General features: G+C 44.4%; 1 protein-coding gene across 2 annotated transcripts; it reads left to right on the forward strand.

Moving 5' to 3' along the window:
- The first annotated feature begins 665 nt into the window (after window positions 1–665).
- LOC306801594 (uncharacterized protein) lies at window positions 666–11,543 on the forward strand. Of its 2 annotated transcripts, XM_079304774.1 has the most exons (10): window positions 666–822; window positions 1,363–1,454; window positions 1,632–1,809; window positions 2,948–3,176; window positions 3,680–4,242; window positions 5,125–5,266; window positions 6,342–6,586; window positions 8,197–8,360; window positions 8,796–9,039; window positions 9,832–11,543. In XM_079304774.1, the coding sequence occupies exons 1-10, from the start codon at window positions 757–759 to the stop codon at window positions 10,054–10,056; spliced, it is 2,148 nt and encodes a 715-aa protein (XP_079160900.1). In that variant the 5' UTR covers window positions 666–756; the 3' UTR covers window positions 10,057–11,543. The 2 variants fall into 2 exon arrangements, with proteins under 2 accessions (XP_079160900.1, XP_079160901.1); XM_079304775.1 differs by lacking the exons at window positions 666–822; window positions 1,363–1,454 and adding an exon at window positions 1,284–1,362.
- The last annotated feature ends 215 nt before the right edge of the window (window positions 11,544–11,758 follow it).

Here is an 11,758-nt window from a genome sequence, read left to right on the forward strand (position 1 = left end):
GGGGAGCCGGGGCACTGAGAGAGCCCGGGGAGCCGGGAGAGGGAGGGGAGCCGGGGCACTGAGAGAGCCCGGGGAGCCGGGAGAGGGAGGGGAGCCGGGGGCACTGAGAGAGCCCGGGGCACAGACACAGCGCGCATTGCCCCCTCACTGCCCTCAGCACCTGGGAGCGCTGAGGCGGCACCGAGGGCGGGTTCGCCATGAGTTCCCCCAAAAGTTGGCGTCGCCCACGGGGGGCGCAGAGCGGGGCGGCCTCCCCAGCCTTTTTGGAGGGGCGGGGAGACAACACGGCTGCAGCTGCTGGTGTTTAAGGAAGTGGCAAAGGCAATCCCCCTGTCCCAGCCCGGGCGCTCCATCGCAAGCAGTGCGGTTGCGGAGCAACGGGGCACGGGCCGCGTCCGGCGGCGCTTCCGCTGTGGCGGGGATGGGGTGAAGGACTCGCCCTCAGGGCCGGGGTGCGGGACTCTCCCTCAGGACCGGGATGAGAGACTCGCCCTCAGGGCCGGGGTTTCGCTGCTGGTGCGGAGCCTCTCCCGCTCTCTGGACCGGCTGTCGGAGCGGGAGCGCAGGGGCGACGCCTCGGCACAGATAGAGCCAGTACAGAATTGCCACCCGAGCATCTGAGAGAGTTTTGTTCTTTCCCTTTTCCCTCTCCCGCAGTGGTGCACCTGCCTGCTAACTGCAGTGTTCCATCCAGTAGTGCACATGACGTGCCTTCTGGGACACTGAGGTGATCACGAAGGAAACAAACAAAAAATAATGGAGAAATTAACCAGTCTATCAGGGGAGTTCTTTCAAGGAATCCAACACTCTCCTCCTGACAAGGTATGTGGCCAATGTAAGATTAATCCACACTTGTAGCTCCTACTGGATCTTTGTTAGATAGCACTCCACAAATTACTGGAGAAGAGCTTCTATGACTCTCCTGAAGATATTTTTAAAAACCAATAATATCTTCTCCATCTGTTAACACCCCAAACACCTGACATCCTTAGCTGAAACAGCTGTGGATAGCCACGTAGTTAAGGAATTTTAATTTCCCTCCTCCTCTGAGCCTTGTAGCATCCCTAATGCATTTTCAGCAGCTTACAGGGAATAGCAGCAAACTTTTCAACCACTGTTTTTACTTACTATGTGCAACATGTTGCCACGTTCTTTCCAAACTTGATTTCTCAAAATCAAAACCATTTGTGATGAATTCACAGTTAAGCAACATAGTACCACAAGATACAGTGGAAGAATTATGAAGAGATGTAATAAGCTAAAAGTAAATTTCAACTCTGTAGGCAATATTCCTGATTGAGGATTTAAGTGTTCAAAAATCATGCTCATTTTCTGCTTCCATCTCCTCCTTCCCCTTTCCAGGTGAGCTCCACGTCCATCTCACATGTCCAGTGCTGCCACACAGCTAATAAGGATTCCTGTAGCTCTCTGCTGCCAACATGTCCAATAACACAGTAAGCTCATAATCTGTAGGTGGGTTCCTGGAAAAGCAGAAAAGAAAAAGCTGAGAAACAAAGTTATTGCAGAGTGGGGTTTTGTTCTGTGTTGATTTAGTTTGTCTGCACTGCAGTAAATTACAGAGTATCTGTTGCCAAGGCTTTCATTACTTTTTATATTTTTGTTTTCCACAGCTGTCCTGTTTGTGCATGGAGCCCAGGTCCCTTTTGCAGACCCTTGATACCCTCAACCAAAAGGAATTTCACTGGTTCATCTCCAGAGGCCTCCCGTGTCCTGAGGGGAGCTCGTGTGTTGGCAAGGAGAGACACTGATGGCTTTTACTACCTGGGCCACATTGTCCAGGAGGTGAAGGTAACTGTTTATTGGGAACTTGGCTGTAAACACATGTATGGTTTTTTCTCTGTTCTTCCCACACCTCACCAGCCCCAAGCCTTGCTGTGGGGTGGCTCTCCAGTGTCACAGTGCACTTCATAGCCACTGTTGCCTCCCCACACTGTTTTCATCTGTTACCTGGTGCTGGCTGCTTGCTGTGAGGAGCCCTGCAAGTAGGAACAGCCTGGAGATCACTGAGTTTTTGTTGTTATAATGGGTTTTTATTCAGAGACAGACAAAACAGGTCCCTTATCCCTATTGTCTGCTTTTCCCTAACCTGGCAGCAGAGTTGGTTAGCTAAACAACAGTTAGTAATCCAAATGTTTGTCTCCAGGGTCCACTGCCTCTTCACCAAACTGAGAGCTTTCTTTATTCTTTTCCATCTGTGTTTCTGGGAATTGCAAGATAGTTTTGGATGCCAGATGGAAAATTCCCCCTGCAGATTTTCTTTTAAAATCCAGTTCATTTTGGATTTTGCAAGTTAGTTAAATAGATTTTGGTACAAGTGTAGGTGAGGATGTCTGTAAACCTCAGTGTGGGCTAGAACAGATTGGGACAGCTACAGGCATGAGTGACATCAGCTGGAGTAGGAGCTGACAGTATTATTTGTGTAAGTGCATTCAAAGATCTGCAGAGAAGGCTGAGATTCTGGCAATAGATCTTGCCCTCACTCACTGCTGAAAGTTTCAATTAAAGTATTTAAATTTACGACAGTTGTGACTTTTTACTGCTTTGTTACCCTTCTGATTGCTGAAGGATTGTTTGTTATCTTTGTGAGGGTAGTGAACTGCATCATACACGGTTTTTTTGGCTGCTCTTTTTCTGGTGGGAGATTTTCCTGGTAGACTCCTGCTTTAGCTTGCTAACCGTGTTGTTACTAAAATCTAAGTCCAAAGTGAAAGGAAGAGAAAACCTGTCAGCCCTTTAAGCCCCAGCTTTTTATTTACTTTTAAAGTGGTACAGACACAGTACAGTGAAACCCTGGTAGAAGAGGAAAGCTGCATTCCCAGATCACATTCCACTTCCTGGGATTTCTGCCACTTCCCTCTTAGCACTTAAGCTTGGCTGTTAATTAGACCTTGCAAATTGCCTTGCAAACCACGTTTTACTCTTCCAGGGCTCCAGGGAAGGCTTTTTAATTGAGTTTGACCAAAGTTGTGCTCTGAAGGGCAAGGTCCAGCGTGGCTGGCAGGAAACACCTCTCTATGACATTCTGCACTACGAGGACGCCCGGCGACACCCTCTTGCTCCAGGGGACAGGGTCTTGGCACCATGGGAGGCTCCAGCCAAACGTTTTGGCCCTGGCACTGTGCTCAGGGTTGTGGAGAACACACAGGCACCTTTAGGTACTTGCTTTGGGTGTTTTGGTTTTCTTAGCAGCACTGGATTTGCCTCCTGCTGTTTGAGTTCTCTTCAATGTGTTTTTATTGTTGGCACTTTTTCACTGTTAGATTTAACACAGTTCATAGAATTTGCCTTTGCTTTGTTCTGTGAGTGAAAACTTCCTAAAAAGTTAGGGGTTGAGGATAGTAGCATCATCCCAACACAAAAACATTTCTGGTCCTCCTGAGGGTCACCTGATTATCTGTTAGTCTGCTTTCCAACTATTTCAGGGTAAAATCCCACCTGCTGTGGCAAGTGAGATTTTTTTATATCTGCTGTCTCCTCACAGGAAATTCAGGAGAAAGTCAAATTTTAAACTTGTAAAGAAAAAAATCACGGAAGTTGTTACACAAGTGTCTGAAAAACATGTCATTACTTTTATCTCCTGCTCTCTAGGAGATAAATCACAAGGATTGACACACTGCTTATACATTACTTGCTTTTTTTTTTTCCCCAATATGTACAGCACACAATGAAAGAGGAGTGCTTGTGAATTTCTGGAATGGGCAGACTAAGGAGGTGTCTTCTGTCCAAGCTCTGCGGATTCCTCTACCCCTAAGCGAACGCATCATCCTGGAGCTGCAGATGCCTTTGGCAGCCCGGCAGATGGTGGTAGATTCAAGCTTGGATTACCCATACCTTGTGGCACCAGGTTACAGAGCCTCAGGGCAGTGCAGACAGGGTCACCTGGAGCTGGATTGCTGCCCAGGGGCTCTGTATTCCACTCATCCCTGTGCCAAGTGCAGCTGGGGGTGGACCTCGCTTCCCCAGTGCTGCCTTGGAGCCTGGGAACCCACACGGCCTGCAGAGTGCAAAGTGCAGCAGGAAAATGCCTTCATCCCCAGGGCAAGCTTGTCTGAAGAAAAGCTCAGCAAGAAAATAGAGCAGGAACTGTCTGAATTGAGGATTGCATCTTCAGAAAGTGTTTCCAGAGAGGAAAAGGAAAAGAAGAGGTTGGAGACAGAAAACATTCCAAAAGATGTTAGGTCTTGTTTGGAGGAGAACTGTGAGGCTATAGAAACTGAGAAGGTAAAAAGTGCTTCACCCTGGCTCTTCTGTTAATATATGGTCTGCTCTTTGTGTAAATATCTGCTTTGTTACTTCAAGTTTACTACCATTGTCACTAAGCAATTACTTAGAGGTTTAAGGCCTGGTCCTTATGCCTGCCTGCTATAGAATGGAGAGACTTTGCACTGTCTTCCTTTGGGAAGAGAGCTATAATCCCTCATTGTCCCTGGCTGGAGCAGGCTTCTAGAATATCTTCCATGGATTCAGAATATAAGAAGTGTTGCATAGCCCAATCCCTCTACATTCTGCTTCTATGTGAAGGAGGAAAAGGCAAGAAAAGGAAGAAGTGTCAGAAGACTTGATATTGGATAAGGAATACAGTAGGGATTGTTCCTACCAAGGCAGTGTCTTGCATGATTCTTTCAACATACTTCTGCACTCTGTTAGAGGTGTCCCCTCTTCCAGTCAAGGATCACGAGAGACTTGTGTAGTCCTCAGCAGCTGATTTGGTGCTTGTGATCAGGGCATTGGGTGAGGAGGTGCCACACTTGTCTCCATTGCTCTGCAAGGGTTAGAATCCAAATTCTGGCACATGCTAGCAGCAGGGCTCTCTTTCAACCAGAGCTCCTCTGGCCTGATCTCTTTTGTACCAGTTTGGACCCTTTCATGCAGGAGTACTTTAGGTCATTTGGAGACATAGGAAAACTCAGGAAGTGATCAGAAATTACCTAAGAGCTCTTTCTTTAGTAAACAAGTCTCACAGAATTTGGTTTGTTTGGTTTTTTTTTCATTCTCTCTTAAATTTCAGTTACAAGTTAAGATCTTACACTGTAAATTCATTAAACAAACCTATTATTTTCCTAATCAGGTCTGGATTATGGTTGCATTTCTTGCTATTTCTAGGGCCCTCAGAGGGGGATGGCTCATGCTGTGGTCGATGCTGCTGTCAACACAGACAGCTGGTTAATGGAGACACATCACAAGGAAGAAGCAGAGAGCAGACAGCAGGATGCTGAAACTGAAGCTAATTTTGAACATGAGCATGGTATTGGAACTGTTACTCTTTTACCCAAACATAAAACTTAGCACATAATATCAGGATGCAACATGTATAACATCTGTCACCATAATTCTTGGTTCTTCACAAGAAAATACCAAAATGCCATATTTATATATAGGTATTAATGGTATTATGGCTTGAGAAGTTATTCATCTTCTCTCAAGGTGAAAGAATTTTCAGATGGAAGTGGAGATTTTTTGTCTTTTGTAGCTCAGATAGTACAGTAGCAGCTTTTGGAGTTTTTAACCTATATCACAGAGCTCAGTAGAAATAAATATTTCCTTACTTTAAAAATGAATACATAACATTAACTGTGACTGTGAATAGCAACAAGATTTCACCAGGATAATTCTGCAGAACAATCCTCTTATCTGTGCTGAAAATTTCTGCTTTATAATGTCACTGATGAAATTTTGTTCCCTGAACAGCCAGAAGGTGCTGGATCATGATTTTGATCAATTTGTTGCTGTTCTCAGCTTTGTGGCAATTGCAGGAATCTAAGAGAGGATTCTGAAAGCCTAAAGCTTTTTCTGTTATTTGTGACACTGCTGGAAGAGGGAGAATGAAAAGTCAAACAGGAGTGCACATTTCCTCCCAGCTGGTGTTCCAGCATCATTCCATGCAACAGTTGCCACTCAGGTCTGCCCTGAACTTAGCTGAAAGGTGTGAACAAACTCTGCTCATGTTCTTAATTACCCAAAAGTTGTGTTAGCAGGGTTGTGCCCATGCTGATATCTCCTGTCTCTCAGTTTATCATTTTTACTCATCTCAGAGCAGTTCATGCCTGTCTGTGAGATACCATGTAAACAATTCTTTAGCCTGAGTGGCTGTAAGAAGGGTTAGGCAAAACTCTTGCCTAAATACAATGGCAAGCAGCTTGTTTCTGAAAAGCTGGAACCTTGTCTGTAGAGACTAAAATCTGTCCCACTTCCTGAAAGGAAAATGTTATAAAATCCTTGCTGGAATATATTTCATATGAGCAGACCTTTTGTTCTTTTAATTTGCTTTCTTTTTATAAGCCTCCTATATTCTCACATCTTTGCCCTAATTTATTTGACAGGCCTTTTTGAGTCCAGAGTGGCAGAAGCTCCAGTGCAGCACTCCCAGAGGAGCCCTTCCCTGGGAAGCAGTGCCTTGGTTCCTTTCAGGCACCAGAGCTTCTTTGCCCAAGTGAATCAGTCCCTGGAGAAAGACAGCCTGATCATCAGATCAGCCCTTCGTGTGCAGAGACCACACAGCACCACCAACCTGCTGGCTGGGAGATCCACACATCCCCCAAATCTTCTAAAAGACAAAAGCACCACAGTGAGTATTTGGTCCAAACCAGGTTTAGTTCCTAGGATGAAGGGATTTGTTTATGTCTTGTTAGAATGTTCTCTCCTTTGATCTTTCACAAAGGTTTTTGCTGCAACAAAAATGATGCATGTGTACAATAATGGTTATGCATAAATAGAAACTTAAGGACTCCACTTGGGAACCCATGTTGTGCAGGGCAGGGCATGTGTGGTATTTTTGCTCAGCACTTTTAACAGAATGTTTTTGAATGTTACATTTAAGCTCTTCTAAACAAGCTTCTCAGCCAGCTCTAATAGATAGCAAAAAATAAAAAAAATAAAAATATAAAAAAATTCCTCTTTTACAGGTACTAAAAGCAAAAAAGGAGAAAGTTTAGGCAGTCATCTGAGGCCCACAGCAAAGAGTGCATGTTAGGACAAGGGTGGAACTAGAAGTCTCCTGATCCTTAGGCTGATACTTTGCCTGCTGGAAAACATAATTTGTTCACTCCCACCTATAAAACACCTTTGATTCTTTCTTTGATCTCTCCTTGTGTGTGTCACTGAACACAAACACCCACAAGGTATATTTTTTTGCTAAGAATAGCAATACACTGGATAACAAAGCTGTTTACAGCCCCTGGGAAGCCATACAGATCAATGTGTTAAGAGAAACCAGTCAAAATGGTAAGACTGGCAGAAGCATTGTTTGAAAGTCTTGTAGTGTTTTCCAGCTTGTGGTATTTGAGTTGTCCCTAGGAAAGCACTGGAAGGAGACATTCTGTTTGCAGAAGAGCAGCTGATGCAGCAGGAACATGCTAACTGCACCTGGGAATAGGAGGAAGCAGGATGCATTTGACAGAGGAAAATATTTTGGGGTAATTCTGTTCCAGCCCTAAACAGCTCTAGCAATGTAAACTGGAATACATCTAAAGGTTTGGTGGTGGTTACTTGCACTTCCCTCATAAAGGGCACTGTAAGGGGTACAAAAACAAATAAATATTTCACTATGGCTGTGAAAAGAGGCCTTTTAGGTGCTCCTTCACCTCTGTACATGGCACAGTGCATTTAAAAACACAAATCAGCAACACTACACCATTGAAATGAAGCTACTGCTGTAGTGAACAAGAGGATTGCTTGGGCATGGGTAGAAAACTCAGACAAGAGGTGAAGAGTTAAATCAACTGCAGAGAATTCAAGGAATGTTCTGGGTTTGGCCAGAGGGGGGCAGGTATTTCTCTTGCTAATAAAATCTGGTAAGGAATACATAATCATGTTTTGTGGTCAGAACCTGGATTTTCCATCCAATCCAGAAGTTGACCCAAAGACTGGGGAGCTTTAGGCATTGGCTCAACACCACAACAGCACAGCCTACTCACCTGTGGAGAACTCTTAAGACTGGATTTTCAGGCACCTCTTTCTTGATTAAGCCTAATGTTTTTTACAGGTTTTAGCATCATCCTCAGTGTATTCATGGATGGGAATCAGCATTACATAAATATCATTATTTGTGAGCCTTTGTAGCTTCTAGGCCTCAGGAGTGACATTAAAACAGGGGTGTTCTGGTTTTGTGTGTTTACAGTTTGTGTTAAAAAATACACTGTTGGGACTAAGGGTTCAGTTTACTTTTTTTCCTCTTAGAAATCAGTCCTCAGTGGTGCATCTCAGGAGAGGTGGAAAGAGCTGGACTTGAACAGAGCCAAGATTGAGCACAAAAGGTGGCAAGAGGAACAGAGGCAGCAGGAGAGGGAGCAGCAGCAAGAGGCAGATGGCACCCGACGCCAGCTGCGCAGGGACAGCCAGAGGTGATGCTGGGAGCTGACTGCTTTTTGTGCTAAATGTTGGAAGGTTGGTAACACCTGCACCCTGCTGCTCTCCTTCAGTCCCTGCACATCCCATGTTGTGCTTTTTGCTGGACTCTGCAGAGGGGTCACAGTGGTTCTCTACTGGGAATAAAATTGGTGCTGAGGTGTGAGGGAGTGGGTGTACAGCATTATCCTCAAGGGCAAATTCCCTCCCATCCTGTTCCCAGACCAAAAGTGCTGACATCAGGCACCAGCCCATTTGGGGCTTTTGCTGCCTCTGTTCTGGACACAGGTTTAATCCTCATAACCTAACAAAGAGTTCTGCAATATTAACTGAACATAGATTGCCAAAATATCTGCTTTTTGTCTTATGCACTGTCTTTCTTTTTTTATTGCTCTTTATGAGAAATTTGAGAAATTTTGTTTTGGAAACAGGCAGCGATTGCATCAGAGAACATTGCAAGGGCTGGAGAAACAGCTGGAGCACAAAGAGAGAGCTTTGCAGCACATGGCACTGCTCCAGGCTGCTGAGAGGAGCAGGAAGGAATCCTTCTTTCGAGAGGAGGAGGAGAGAAAGGCAAGGCAGAGGATTCAGTTCTTAAAGACACAGCGTTTGCAGAGAGAGGAGTTGCAGGCAGAAAGCAACAAAAGGGCCTGTGAACAAGAGAAAGGAAGGCTGGTAAGGGCAATTCCAGAAGTTATTTTCCTCTTCTGCTGTGATTCCAGCAGTGTCAGTATTAAGAGTATTTGTGTATTTCACCTGTTTTACATCCAATATATCATTTAGAGATAAAAAGGGTAACATTTTTTTGGCATGTGTATAAAGATGAAGTAAAATTCCCTGTCTCTGCCATAAAATAAGTGTTTCTGCATGCAAGGAATGAATTTCCATACATTATATCTATTTCTGACTTCTTCTAGTGAGAATCATAGTTCTGGAGGATGATTTGGATTGTATTAATCCACTTCCAACCCCCTGTCATGGACAGGGATACTTTCCACTATCTCAGGTTGCTCAGAGCTCCATCCAGACTGGCCTTGGACACTGCCAGGGATGGAGCAGCCACAGCTTCTCTGGGCAACCTGTGCCAGAACCTCTACACCCTCACAGGGAAGAATTTCTTCCTAATATCTAATCTAAACTGCTTCTTTTTCAGTTTAAAGCAATTCCCCCTTGTCCTATCCCTCCATACCCTGGTAAAAATTCCCTCTCCAGCTCTTGTAGCCTTCCAGTGCTCTAATGTCTGCCCAGAGCCTTCACTTCTCCAGGCTGAATAACCCCAGCTCTCTCAGCCTGGCTCCACAGCAGAGGTGCTCCAGCCCTCTGAGCATCTTCATGATCCTACTCTGGACTCACTCCAGTAGGTCCAGTCCATCTTCTGCTGGGGGCCCCAGAACTGGACAGAGATGAAAAGTGGGGATGGAATTTGACATGAAGGCTGACTGTACAGTTTTGAATGTCTTTATGTAGCAGTTCCTGAGGAGCAGAATGCAGTCACAGCAGGAAGTGCTGGAACAAGAATCCCAGGAGAAGGACAAAGAGCAAAACCAGCACCAGGCTGCCAAAGTGAGAGTGTTCCAGAGGAGAGAGAGTTCTAATTTGAAGATGGAAAAAGAAGGCCAGAAACTCCGTGCCCTCCAGCAGTACCTCAGGGAACAGAACCTTCTGCTGCTCCAGACATCCCTGCTCATGTAAGGAAGCTGCACAGGGTGAGCAGGGCCTGGAGCTCACAGCCTGCTCTGTCCTGTCAGGTGTGAGTCACTGTGCCAGGGCAGAGTTGTGACAGGTGGCATTAGGACTCCTGGGGATGTATAACCTCCTTTTCACTGCAGCCAGAGTGCACTTCCATGCTCTGTCCTTTACCTGCCTTTCTTCCTGGGGTCACTGGCTTCCCCTCTGCTGACAGGGAGCAGCAGGGCACATCTAGAGGCACTTTCCTGAAATGAGGGGTTTCTTAGTTCATTGCACTTTGATGAGTGGAGGTGACAAAGGAGAGGAGGAGGAGGTTAAGCCTGTCACATCCTGAAGTGCTCCCCCTTGCTCACATCATCTGAGGTACAAAATTCCCTGTGGTGCAGCAATGGATAACCAGAAGTTACAGAGGGGTATTTAGGAAATTATAATAGTCATGGCATAATTTATTTGCTGAAACAGTTAGAGCTACATGGAAATGTCTTTATTTTACACAGAATTATGCTAAAATGAATACAATATATGTGATACCTTGTTTCAAGTAATGCCTAGAACCAAACTAGATACAAAATTTAAATTCAGCCTGACTTCTTTACTTCTGTGTACACTTAGAAACATGATACACATTTTCTGGCACATTAGAAAAATGTATGTCTCTTACTAGAATACAGCACCAGTGATAATGGCAGTTGCTTAAAAAAAAGAAAAGAAAAAGGTAAAATTAAGAAAACTTGTAAAAGGGAGCACCTTTGAAATCCTGCCAAATCTTCTGAATGGCCAGCAGTTTCCTAGCAGTAAGTGTCAGACTGCATTCCTCCAGGGATAATGGAGAGACTATGCCTTCAGCTTTTCCCTAAAAAGACAAAGTTGAGTCTCTTATCCAGATGTTTACAAGCTACTCTGAGACCTTAATAGCTAAAATGGGTATTTTTAAACTTAAGCATCCATAATGTGCATGAGCCCTCCTCAGATTTTTGCTCAAAGAAAAAAAAAAAAAAAGAGGGAAAAGGAAGGATGGACTTAAATAGAAGGTGAAGGCTTTAACAAACAACATATCCAAGTTAAGGTCTGAAAAAAATTTAACTTGCTTCAGATTATGGAGGCTTAGTTTTGCATTTTAGACATGAAATCCCATTATTTGGAACAGTTTCCACTCTGTTGAGTGTCTGGAAAAGTCTGCTGCAATTTGCTCAGCAAGAACTTGGTTGGTTGTGCCCCAGATCTGGCACACACCCTGCTGAGGGCACATGGGTGCTGGTGGCACATGGAGATTTTCTTTAGGTAATGTTTGGTGATTGCTTGCTTCTTTTCTTGTTTGAGTTCTCTTTTACATAAAATAATGTGCTAGTTAGAACAATGCTCTGCCTACTTATGACTCTAGACTTAAAGAAACCAGCCTGAAAACTTACAAGGTGTTAAACTCTACTCCTGCTTTTATCCTTGTGCTCTTGCAAATGGAATATGCACTGATTAAAGGAAAGTACATGAAATATACTGAGCTGAATCTAAACTTATTTTTCAGACTTCATTTATATGCTATTCATCATAAAACAGCAGATTGCTTTTGCACTTTCTCTTCATTGCTTAACCACCTGAGAACACACCACTGCAGAGATCCTGCTCCACTGCTGTTTCACACAGGGTATGTTTGGGAATATATTCAGTACCACACTATTTCCAATCATTCATGGACTGTATTTCTCAC

The sequence above is a fragment of the Erithacus rubecula genome (assembly GCF_903797595.1).
Source record: "Erithacus rubecula genome assembly, chromosome: 4".
Lineage (NCBI taxonomy): Eukaryota > Metazoa > Chordata > Aves > Passeriformes > Muscicapidae > Erithacus > Erithacus rubecula.